This window comes from Halictus rubicundus, chromosome 3 (assembly GCF_050948215.1).
Source record: "Halictus rubicundus isolate RS-2024b chromosome 3, iyHalRubi1_principal, whole genome shotgun sequence".
Classification (NCBI taxonomy): domain Eukaryota; kingdom Metazoa; phylum Arthropoda; class Insecta; order Hymenoptera; family Halictidae; genus Halictus; species Halictus rubicundus.
The window spans coordinates 9,496,673-9,508,281 of record NC_135151.1 but is presented as its reverse complement, the minus strand read 5'-3'; the positions used below and the strand labels follow the sequence as shown (position 1 = coordinate 9,508,281).

Below are 11,609 nucleotides of genomic sequence, written 5' to 3'. Positions count from 1 at the left end.
TTAAATGAAAAAGAAAAAAGCGGATAACATTGCGTTCGAACATTCTAGCATTAATAAACGTATAATTTAACCCTTAATCAAGCCAGCATTGAAAGTAACTGATACCTGGTGCCTTTCAAGACTTGCAAGATTCAATTCTTTGAACTGTTACACAATTTTAATATATATTTGAATAAGGAAATTTATTCAATAATTTCCTATGAAAGTCTTTTTATAATTTCAATAATTATAAAATAAGAAACCTGAAATCGGCTGTTTGACCTTGTTAAATCTGTGAATTTAAAAAATACTACTAAGTATACTATCGTGAAACATTTAAATTTAACCTTTAGACTGTTGGCATTTTCCAATAAAAATACAATATATTTTCTCGGAATATTTGTACACAAATCGGTTTATTATATCGCGAATTTTGAAAAATGGTATTTCCTTCTTATCAATATCGATATAAAAATCCGAAAAGAAAGTGACTAGACCATGTTACTCGAGGTGACTCGGTTATTGGAAAATTCATTAAGACTTCCTAAGCCCATCTTTCATTTGATGAACTGTCAAACACTAAGAATTTTTCTAACCGCTTGGTGAGGATATTGTAGGGACCACAACGGTTAAGAATATAGGGGAGTTTGTTTGAGAACCTTTAGAACACGTGTTTAGTTGTCAGAAGCAAATGATGTTTATTTTAATTTCATGACAGAAATAAAGCCGGTTAATTTAATCCGCATTCAGTGCCAGGTTACTGTTCTTGTAGTTTATTTCAACTGAGCCTTGATCCAGGGTAAGTAGGTAGATACTCTGGTGTAGACATCAGGGTATCCAATACCGCAGGGACGACCGAAGGAAACGATTCCAACTTGGGTTCCACCGCTGACAAGAGGACCGCCGGAGTCACCCTAAAACGAGAAAAAGAAGTTCAATTAGAAAAGTATTCATATTTCATTCGTTATCTCTTCAACTCTCCAATCACGCGTGTATCTCTTTGTCGACATTATTACATTGAAACATTCCGAAATTCGAGCTTCATTTCAATAATTTTAGAAATTTCTATATTGCAATCCATTATTATTGGTAATTTTTTAAATAAAAAGCAAGACTCACGTTGCAAGCTCCCTCTCCGTATTTGGTGAAGGTGCAGATATGACCGTCTCTTATGTTGCTGTGTGTCTTCTTGCACTGCGATTGCGAGTAGATGTTCAAGTTGATTTCCTGGAGTTTGTCAGGGACCTGTCCTCCAGCCTGTAAGCAAAATAAACGGTGAGCAACTGTCTTTGTGTACGAGTAAGTTTGTTTAGTCTCAGCAACCATTGGTGTTAGAACGTATTTTAATCTTTACTGTGATTAGTTTAGATTGATCGGAAGATTGTTACTAACCCTGGTGGTTCCCCATCCAGACAAGACAACTTTGGATCCCTCAGGAACATTGGAAGAAGCCAGATTGATCGGTTTAACCAGATTATTGAAAGCGATATTCTGGTTAACACGAATCACGGCGACGTCATTGGTGATCAGGAAGGAGTTGTAGTTGGGGTGAGCTGTGACCTTTTCTACTCCGTAAACCGTTCCTCGGGCGCTCAGCTGGTTGGTTCCAGCTTGGACAGTTATCGGTCTCAAATCCTTGAGTCTGTGGAAATATCTCTATGTAGAATTTCTGGTGATCGCGGCAACCATTATAGAATGGTACCGAAACTATTTCTTTGCTATTCCATCGAGACTATCTTGATTCGAACGAAGACTTTCTTGAACTTTGTATCAACTAAATGGTACGCTATCTGTGATATGTCATTATTCATTCTTCGTACGACAGATCCAATGTTTAAAATTGTGTCTAATCTTTAAGTTTGCTATATTGAGTATACTGAATTAAAAAAAACTTACCCATGGACGCAGTGAGCTGCGGTGAGGATGTAGCGTGCGTTGATGATCGATCCACCACAGAAGTGTCTGCCGTTGCTCTTAAGAGACACTTGGTATGGGTACTTTCCAGGCGGTGCGTCGTGACCACCCACAATATGGCCCTCGGGGAAGGCTAAACCATAGAAATCAAGTTATACTCTCCGCAAACACGTTTCTTTCAAAATCATTGTTACGAAAATTCGTCAAAACACCGAAGCAAATAAGCCTGCCAGCCACGATCGAAGGTGCAAGTATAATTATCCGAGTATAATATCAAAGGTACTTGTTAAAAACTTTTATAAACCCAATCGGACACATAGCTACAGAAATATTTTCTGTGATGTTCTCGAATGTTTGTAATACCATTCTTCAATTCGTTCTATCGAGTCTTGATTTATTTAGTTGTCTAATATATTTGCAGCCGACTATGAATTATTTGTAAAGGGCAGTGAATTCCTCGCTGAATTTGCAATTCTTTTCCACTTACCATAAGCGGAGGCCGCCAGGCAGAGCACAAGTATGGTTGGAGCGTACATCTTGACAAGATTCGCAATACTGTGGTTGACAACGGTGTCGATCAATTTATATACGGTTCTAGGGCATGCGTTGCGCCGATAAGGGTAAAGAAAATGTAGGATTTTTATCAATGACGTGGAACGAGCACCGATTACAAAGAGTGGTGTTCCCGGTTTTTGAAAGTTCAGTAGCTTTGATTGCAAAGATAAGACGGAGTCCATTCGGTCGATATGTATCGGATCTTTTATTTTTTTTTAGAAAGAGGAAGCAATTAGTCCGATAACGAGTATGTACACTTTTTAATGGGTGACGTGCGCGACAATTTTAAATTGATAATAGGTGCGCGGCGATCAATCGAAATTCGATAATACAATCTTTTAATTATAGCCACTTGTGAAACGCTTCCTATCAATTGTTTAATCAAGATATTGGAGGGCATACGATCGAAGACGTATAATGTCTTAGATTAGAAAAACGATGTCCACAGTAGTTTCCGTTTTTCTGTAGAAATAATATTTGGATTCGCTGGTTTTCACGTGTAGTCGACCTCGATATTTTCCTTTGATTTCGAGACACGTCGATTTCCAGAAAGAAAAGATACAGTGAGCGAAATTCGTTTAAACGTACGTAAGAAAATAAGGATTTTGGGGCTAAAGTTTAAAATTTTAACAAGAAACACATAATAATAACTGAGGATTATGTATATATTTATATACTGTAAGATTTGTACATATATATTTACCTAAACATTCATGCAGAAATTTTTACAAACAAAACCACATTTTTCGTGCGAAATTCGATTAAACGCAATACTCTTCTTTCTCAGATATTGAGAGAAATTATAAGGGTAAGTGTTTGATTTAAAGAGTGATCATAAAGGTATTGTGGTCCCGTATTTTTAATTAGTCATACTTTTTATTTGATGTGGAAGAAAAAATGGTGAAAGGAAAATATTTAAATGAAGCTGAAAAGTCAGAAATTATAACTTTAAAAAAGAAGGGGGGAATCGAATCGAAAGATTGGACTGGAAATCAAACGTTCCGAGTCCGTAGTGCGAAATTTTTTGAAACTTGGAGAAAATTACGGGAAAAAATATGCTATAGAAGGCAATACGAAATTAACAAAATGAGAACAAAACACAATCATAAGTGAAGTGACAAAAAACAAATTAGTTGCACGTAAAATTGTTAGTAAATTGCAATTGCTAGTAACTGCAACACGTGTGCAATAAATTTTCCACAACGCACCAAAATTTGTTTTTAAAAAACCTCAAAGAAAACGGATGATAAAGGAAAAAAATCATATGCACTGGACGGACGAACGGGTTAGAGTCATCTTTTCCGATGAGAATTTTGTTCACTCGTATTTTTGGTAAATCGATTCGAGTAGTTCCAACCTTTTCGAAATAGACGCATACACGTGTTCCGAGCGCAACGCTTGCAAGGTCAATGCGATCCAACATTATCGAAGGTGTTGGAAGATGTACTCGTTCAGCTTTATTTCATCAGTCTCTGAAAGATGTCCAGTTTGCTCGCGAACAACAAGACGAGGAAAAAGTTTGTAATGAGTGGGGCAAGCCCTGGGACGGTATTTGCAAATCGTTAGTGCGACAGTCCGGCTCCGAGATAAGGGCTGAAAGTTCGTGGCCTGTTATGCAGGTGCACTGCGAAGTGGAACATCCGTTCGACAACCTTCTACATGTTCAACTTCATTGTTTTTAAAAAAACCATAGTTCAGATATATTTAAGTGTAAGAATTGAACGTTTAAAATTACTTTTAATTGCTTAGAAGACTTTCAGGCTGTGCGTATCAACAAATTTCCACATATATTTAACACTAAACCTACCACGGTCAAAACGACCGGTTTTCTATTTTACAGTTATTGAAATTATAAAAACGTTTTCATAGAAATTTACTGAATTGATTTCTTTATTTAAGCACATGTTATAATGAAAATTGTACAAAGTTTAGTTTCGTGCTTGGTAGGTTTAATGTTAAGACCTAAATAAATCATATAGAATTTATTAATATCCCAGTATATGATTGCTATTTGTATTAGCTGCTTTAAAACAGCTACCGACTGTACATAAATAATTTCCCACTACAAAAAAGTTCAAAATACCACGTTTTAATTGTACGAGAATTTCGAACACTCTAAAGAGACTCTCTCTTGAAATCGTTATTTATATTAGGTGCGTTGAAAGAGTTACCAAATTCACGTAAATGTTTTTGCATTACAGAAAAAGTTGGAGATATTACTTTTTAATTGTACAATTTTTGAGTACTCTAAATTCCATCAGGCAGGTTGTGCAATTCAATTTCTACATAGTACGATTTTATGTATGAAAGATGATTGTATGAACATATTAATGCGATATGCATCGATTAATGGATATTAGTAATGAAATATTTCAAGAAATAACGGTTCCTCTAGTTGCTGGACGCGCGAAGAATAGATGCGCAACGGAGAAATGTTATCTTTTCTCGATGTTGATCATGTACGAGCAATGGAAACTGATTTTGAATCACGATTTCATCGCACATGAATACGTAGAAGTGTCAGATACATTTTATCAACGATAGACTTTTTCGTAATAGAACTTAACTAGAGATTGCGCCAAGGCATTTACTGATACTATGAAGAGTCATCTTGCTCAATCAATATCGTTCTCACGAGCATCCTTATTGTTTGCCCTAAATTCATCATCCGTTGTTGTAAGATGCCGCAGTAATTAATCACTTTCCTCTACGTTTGCAAATCAAGGAAAAACCTTTAATCAGTTTGCCGGTCTATTAAACCAGAAAGTAAAATTTTTCTTGTTTAACAAATATCATTTTCGCAACGGTCGGAAAAGAGTAGAATGTTCGAACGTTATTTCGCATAACCGTATACATTCACAATGGAACGAAGACAATGAAAATTCTATTGTTGGCGTATTCGAGTAAAAGTCCAATAGAATCGTTATCAATTTGTCTAGGGTGATTAATTAGGTTTCAACACACAACATGAATCATTCGATTCTAATCTCCCATAAAACGTCTCGTGCTAATCTTTGTAAATCTTATCTTATAAATCGTATCGATCAATTTAATGAAATATCCGTCATAGTTTCACTTCAAGTGCGAAAACGTGCCTACGGGCTACCGATTTAAAAATATGTTCGATTAAATCGATCCGACTCTTGTAGCTATCGACGCCTCTGATGATAGTGATTCTTCGCTTAGATTCCCCAAATTATCACCTGCAGAAGAGTGAACGCTTTTTTCTTATAGCAATCATGCGACAAATAGAGACAGTGCTAGACAATTATATAGTCACCGTTATTATCAATATTTTTGTCCACTGTTGTCGTAGTAGACGCATTTTAAATTCAGCACGCATAAAATATGCTATATTTTTTATTCGAAAAAATTAAGAAACGAAGTTTTCCAGATTCCTCAAAAATTATAATTCTATCTAAAAATTATATTTTATAGATTCAGAATAAAAAGGGACTTTCCTCAGAAATATTTTTTACAATACAGGACAAGGAACAAAATTATTGTGGGCGTACCAATTACTGTGCCTATATTAATTATACTTATTTTTAAATATAATGAATATTAAAAAAGAGATATATATATAACTGATTGAGATATGTTAACTGATTTTAATGAAAAAAATTAATATCTCTTTTTTAATATTCATTATGCTTTAACAAGTAAGTATGATATAGACACAGTAATTGGGTTCCATACCCTATGCAATATCTACATGAAACCGAAACGACACTTGTCTGTCCTACAAAGTAAGATGGAACACTTGTACCAGTCCAAGGTTAATTCGACAAAAATTTAACTGCGTATCAGGCGAAAGGAATTAATTCTGGCTCAGGGATTTGCATTCCCGACAGGTAATTAACAAATACGGTACGCTGTCCGGCGGGCCATCACAGATCTGTTAACATTTAACGCCCGGATTCGATGATTCCTGGATACGAGCTCGAAGATAATTTTGAGGCGGAACGTGATTCGAACGCGATACGCGAAATTACTTTTGCCGTCGATCGATAATGAATTCGCAGCTCGCGGAATCGCGTAGATCGTTCCGGGCGCGAGTACGGGCAGTAGAGAGTAGGCGACTCGGGCGGTGGTAGGTATAAGGGACACGTAATATCTAACATCAACAGTCTGGCTCGTCGTGGAAGGACTAATAAGAATTGCGGTGGCAAGTAATTTCGTTCATTGTGTATTCTGCAAATGAATATATCCCGGCGTTCCTGGTAATTCTCCGAGCATCCGGGGGGATTTCGCCTCCCCAAGGATCAGAGGAGAAGGCGATTGCGAATAACAAGAACCCTTCGTCTGCCACGAGTTCTTGATCCTGTTAACGGGATCATGCGAGCACCGACGATAGAACCAAAGACCGTGAGATAAAACTAAACTCCCTTGGACTTCTCCCTGGCTGTTGTTTCGAGGTCACTGGATCAATCCACAGGGAACTGTATTTTTCCCTTTCTCTCTCTGACCGATGCTTTTACACTCCTTTTGTTCTGTCTTTGTTAAACATCCTCTTACTGCCAGTAATATTTCAAGACAGCTCGCGTCTTCGCGCATACCGCTTCATTTGGTTGAAGCCTTTTAACCCCCTGTGCTATAATGTTTATTATAGTTTATGATAGAACAGAATATACTAAATATGTATGCTATTAACCCTTTGCACTCGAATGGCGACTCTGAGGCGCCAATAAAAATTATTCAAAAGCTTTTCAACATTGCCTCATATGCACCAGAGTTGTGCTGAATTACAATCGAATTACTCGAGGTATTGTAATTACAAAGTAATTTAATTACATTGTCATTCGGTCATATTGTAATTTATAATTCAGATCTTCATTCAATTCAATTACAATGTAATGCGTAATCGCAATTGGAGTACAATTATAACGAGGACGAGGCATAGAAAATACGCCGCATAGGCAGCAAACAAGTATATTGAATTAGCACAACTTTGATATGCACGAAATGAAGAAAATTATATAGAATGGAAATATTCTAAATAGGAAGAAAAATCTTCTGGATCAATAGGTTCGAGTGCAAAGGGTTAATTTCCTTAAAACCGAAATCAAATTCTATTTGTGTATGTATATGTATAATAATTTTCATATGTATAATAAATATAAATATTTTTTTTCTTCTAGGAAATGATGAACAGCACAGAAGTCCTAGTGATTGTAACTCTAAAATAAATCAAGGGGATCATACGATCCTCAGAAATAGTTGGTTTAAAGATCCTAGGATAATATGTACCTAATCCGCTGTTACTTTATATTTAAATCAACAAATAACATTTATAATATCACATTTTAAAGAAATACATCTCGTTTTACAACATGTACAAACTGCAAATGGGTGATCTGTTCACTACGAAAGATTACATTTTTTTATTTACATTTTGTTTGGACCACGAAGTCGTCGATTGAATGTCATTTATTTGGCCTTAGCACAGCGTTCTTAGAGATTTGATTAACAAATTTTAGCATACAAAGAAATAAGTTCTCGTATGTTGTAAATAAAAGTCAAGTTCATGAACTTGTTTAATGATCATCCCCCAATTCTACGCTATTACATAAATTTACTTGCGTCTCTATTTTCTTTAATGAAAACGATCAGATGGATTTTTAACATGTACATGTACAAGAACATTAAAAAAAAGTAAATAAGTAATTTATTTCTATTAAAAAAATATATATAAATTAACTGTATAGATTTTAGAAGAAGTTGAACGTAACATAGCTGAATATTTTATAGCTTTAGCCAAATAAAGAAATGTACGAACATTTCAATTAAAATTATTTCCATTAATAAATGGATCATATCTTGTGGATTAAAATGTCTTCTTTTTCTTTGGGCAGAATTCTAACGTAACATCAGCTAAATAAATATAATTTATGGGGGTAAAATGTGTTGGTCTGGACACAGAATTTTTTGGTGGTTTTGTAGTACCATATGAAAATAGTCTGTTAGATTCTCACGGTAAAATATTAAAGAGGACTCGAGAAACTATGAGTAAGAGAATATCCGTAGAACGGCTTGCTAATCAGATTTCCCGGCGTTAGGCCGATTCGTAATGCTCGGTCACCGTATTTACATATGCATATCATTTGTCGTATCACAGGGGAGGAAGCTCTGTGCTGGTGATATCCCACAGGACTCTCCATATATCCAAATCGCATTACTGCGCTGCCTATTTCGTGCTAAGGTACGTCGTGGACGATTTGATATGCGTGCGCCATAACCGAGTTAACAATCCGGCTATGACAGATGGTGATCCGAGCGATTTTGCCGGCTCTCTATCGTCGTTCCATCGATGCGTTTCCGGTCTTCATAGACCAGCAATTAGGTCGAATTTCTGCTAGGAGAAAATTAACCGATACGTCAAAACTGTTCCAAATTATTGATATTATTCGCCCATCATTTTGCATACCAATTTCATCATTTTTCGCGTGGTAATGCAAATAAAGAGCCATTTTGTTTATTCGAAATAAAAACATCCACTCGATTCTTATTTAATAAGCCTCTGACTACGGTCGGCAATAACAAGAAAGAAAAATATTGAAAATTAAAAAAGTGGCGTCACTTTAAACTTTCAATTTTTCGACTTGTTTTTGTCTTTAGTAAATACAAGTTGCGATTCTTGGTGTAATAAAAATAGCTCGTTAAAGTGGAATTATTGGTGATTTTATCTTATCATTCAATGTGACGAGAAAATTTGAAAAAATTTCCATTCTCTACTTTGGGAATAGCAAAACTGAAATTATTTTTTATTTCATTAAAGTCCTTTTTAATATCAAGTTTGACAAAAAGAATCATATAAAAGTTTTTTCATTTATCCCTTAGAATAAGAATGTATAAGAAACTATATATTTTTTATTTGAAAAAAGCAAGTTGACCTTCAAATAACCTCAAAGACTCTCAACCAATAAAACATAAATAGGATAGTTGTATTCCACCCTCGAAAGCGTGAAACTTTTGTATTAAGTGGTGAAGTCACCCTGAGATCTTAAAAAAGAGGTGTTGCATCTATGAGGAATCATTCAACAAATTTATTTCTTGGGGTGTATATTATTAAAAGAATGTCTAAAAATTTGGATAGATAGATAGACTCTTGTTATTTTGATAAAGTAATATAAAATAGTGATTCTTAGTGCTCCGTAAACCATATTTTTCGTGCGAAATTCGTTTAAACGCAATGCTCTTCTTTCTCAGATATTGAGAGAAATTATAAGGGTAAGTGTTTGATTTAAAGAGTGATCATAAAGGTATTGTGGTCCCGTATTGTGAGGAATTATTCAACAAAATAATTCAAATAATTTCTTGGGGTATATATTATTAAAAGAAGATAGACTCTTGTTATTTTGATAAAGTAATATAAAATAGTGATTCTTAGTGCTCCGTAAACCATATTTTTCGTGCGAAATTCGTTTAAACGCAATGCTCTTCGTTCTCAGATATTGAGAGAAATTATAAGGGTAAGTGTTTGATTTAAAGAGTGATCATAAAGGTATTGTGGTCCCGTATTGTGAGGAATTATTCAACAAAATAATTCAAATAATTTCTTGGGGTATATATTATTAAAAGAAGATAGACTCTTGTTATTTTGATAAAGTAATATAAAATAGTGATTCTTAGTGCTCCGTAAACCATATTTTTCGTGCGAAATTCGTTTAAACGCAATGCTCTTCGTTCTCAGATATTGAGAGAAATTATAAGGGTAAGTGTTTGATTTAAAGAGTGATCATAAAGGTATTGTGGTCCCGTATTGTGAGGAATTATTCAACAAAATAATTCAAATAATTTCTTGGGGTATGTATTATTAAAAGAAGATAGACTCTTGTTATTTTGATAAAGTAATATAAAATAGTGATTCTTAGTGCTCCGTGCACCTAGCGTTAAACATTCTCGCCCCCGGTGCGCGGCGCGTCGCGTCGCGTCGCGGCGTGGTCTCGCAAGCACTTCCGCGTTTCTGGGAAGGGAATTACCTTGCTTGGGGAAATGTATTCCCGTTTATCGGTGGAAAAAGGTGCAAAAGACGCCCGCGAGCGTCACGCAGAAGAACCACGCCGAAGATTGCCGGGCCGAGTACGCCTCGTGATCCCTTTCACCCCCGACTCGCGACCGAATTCCTCGAAACGGAATGGACGCGCGGGAGTTTCTTCGACTTGCTCGTTGTCCACCAAGCCCGAGCCGTTCGTCTCTCCGCCTTCTACTTACCAGCAACGATTTTACAGCGCGAACCCGGGCCAGGGCGCTCCTGGTAATCACTGTCGAAAAATTGCCGAACATCTTCTGGTCCTGGGCAGCCGTGTCTGCGTACCGTCCCGAGAGATCGATGGGAATCCGCTTTGAGTTGTGGGTGCGACGAACCCGAGAAAAGAACCCGGGGAACGTCGTTTACACACAACGGCCACAAGCACCGGGGCTCTTTCTCGAGTGGGCGATGGTTATTTTTATGCCTCGTAATTATACATTTTTCTGGCCGTTGCCTCGGAGTTTTAGGGTTACATTTAGAACCAGCCAGAATCGGCCGGCCGCGTTTTCGCACGTGTTTCTCCCACGATCCTGCAGGGACTCCCAGCGTCCTTCGGCGCTCCGCTGGCGAGGAAACGCTATCATATTGCTCTTGCAACCACGAATGCTACCCTTTTTTTCGTGGGAGTTCGAAAGTCCCCACTTTCGACGACTTTTTGGCACCGACCGTTTGCCCGCTATTTCTCTCTCTCTCTCTCTCTCTCTCTCTCTCTCTCTCTCTCTTTCTCGCGTTCGTGCTTCATGTTTTATTGCGAGCGATATTTCACATTGAAGAGCGTCAGGTGGCGGGGGTGCCTTCGGCATGAATTATGGGGCAAGTATTGCTTTCGGGGCCCTTGAAACTTTCCGCTAGACTGCAAATGTACTGTGACTGCTGTTAAGATGATGATTTTCTAAAAGAATCGATTTTTTGGTATTTTTTCAATGTATAGATTCTTAAGAATACTTTCCAAAATTTCATGCTGAAATTCACTGAAACGACACAGTTATGGCGATTGTAGGGCGATGCCGGAACGACGCCTCGCAGTAGCATTGTCAGTACATAACCTGATTTTCTTGAAACTGTACTTTTAACTATAATATATTTGATTAAAACATGCTTCTCCTAACACATACAATAGTTTGTATGA

The 11,609-nt window shown here is 36.7% G+C and overlaps 1 protein-coding gene across 1 annotated transcript; it reads right to left on the bottom strand.

The window, feature by feature from the left end:
• Window positions 1-652: 652 nt before the first annotated feature.
• Window positions 653-2,645, bottom strand: LOC143352607 (chymotrypsin-1). The gene is made up of 5 exons (XM_076785247.1): window positions 2,381-2,645; window positions 1,876-2,026; window positions 1,372-1,621; window positions 1,099-1,236; window positions 653-893 (listed from the first exon to the last, which is right to left on the bottom strand). The coding sequence occupies exons 1-5, from the start codon at window positions 2,628-2,630 to the stop codon at window positions 753-755; spliced, it is 930 nt and encodes a 309-aa protein (XP_076641362.1). The 5' UTR covers window positions 2,631-2,645; the 3' UTR covers window positions 653-752.
• Between the last annotated feature and the right edge of the window lie 8,964 nt (window positions 2,646-11,609).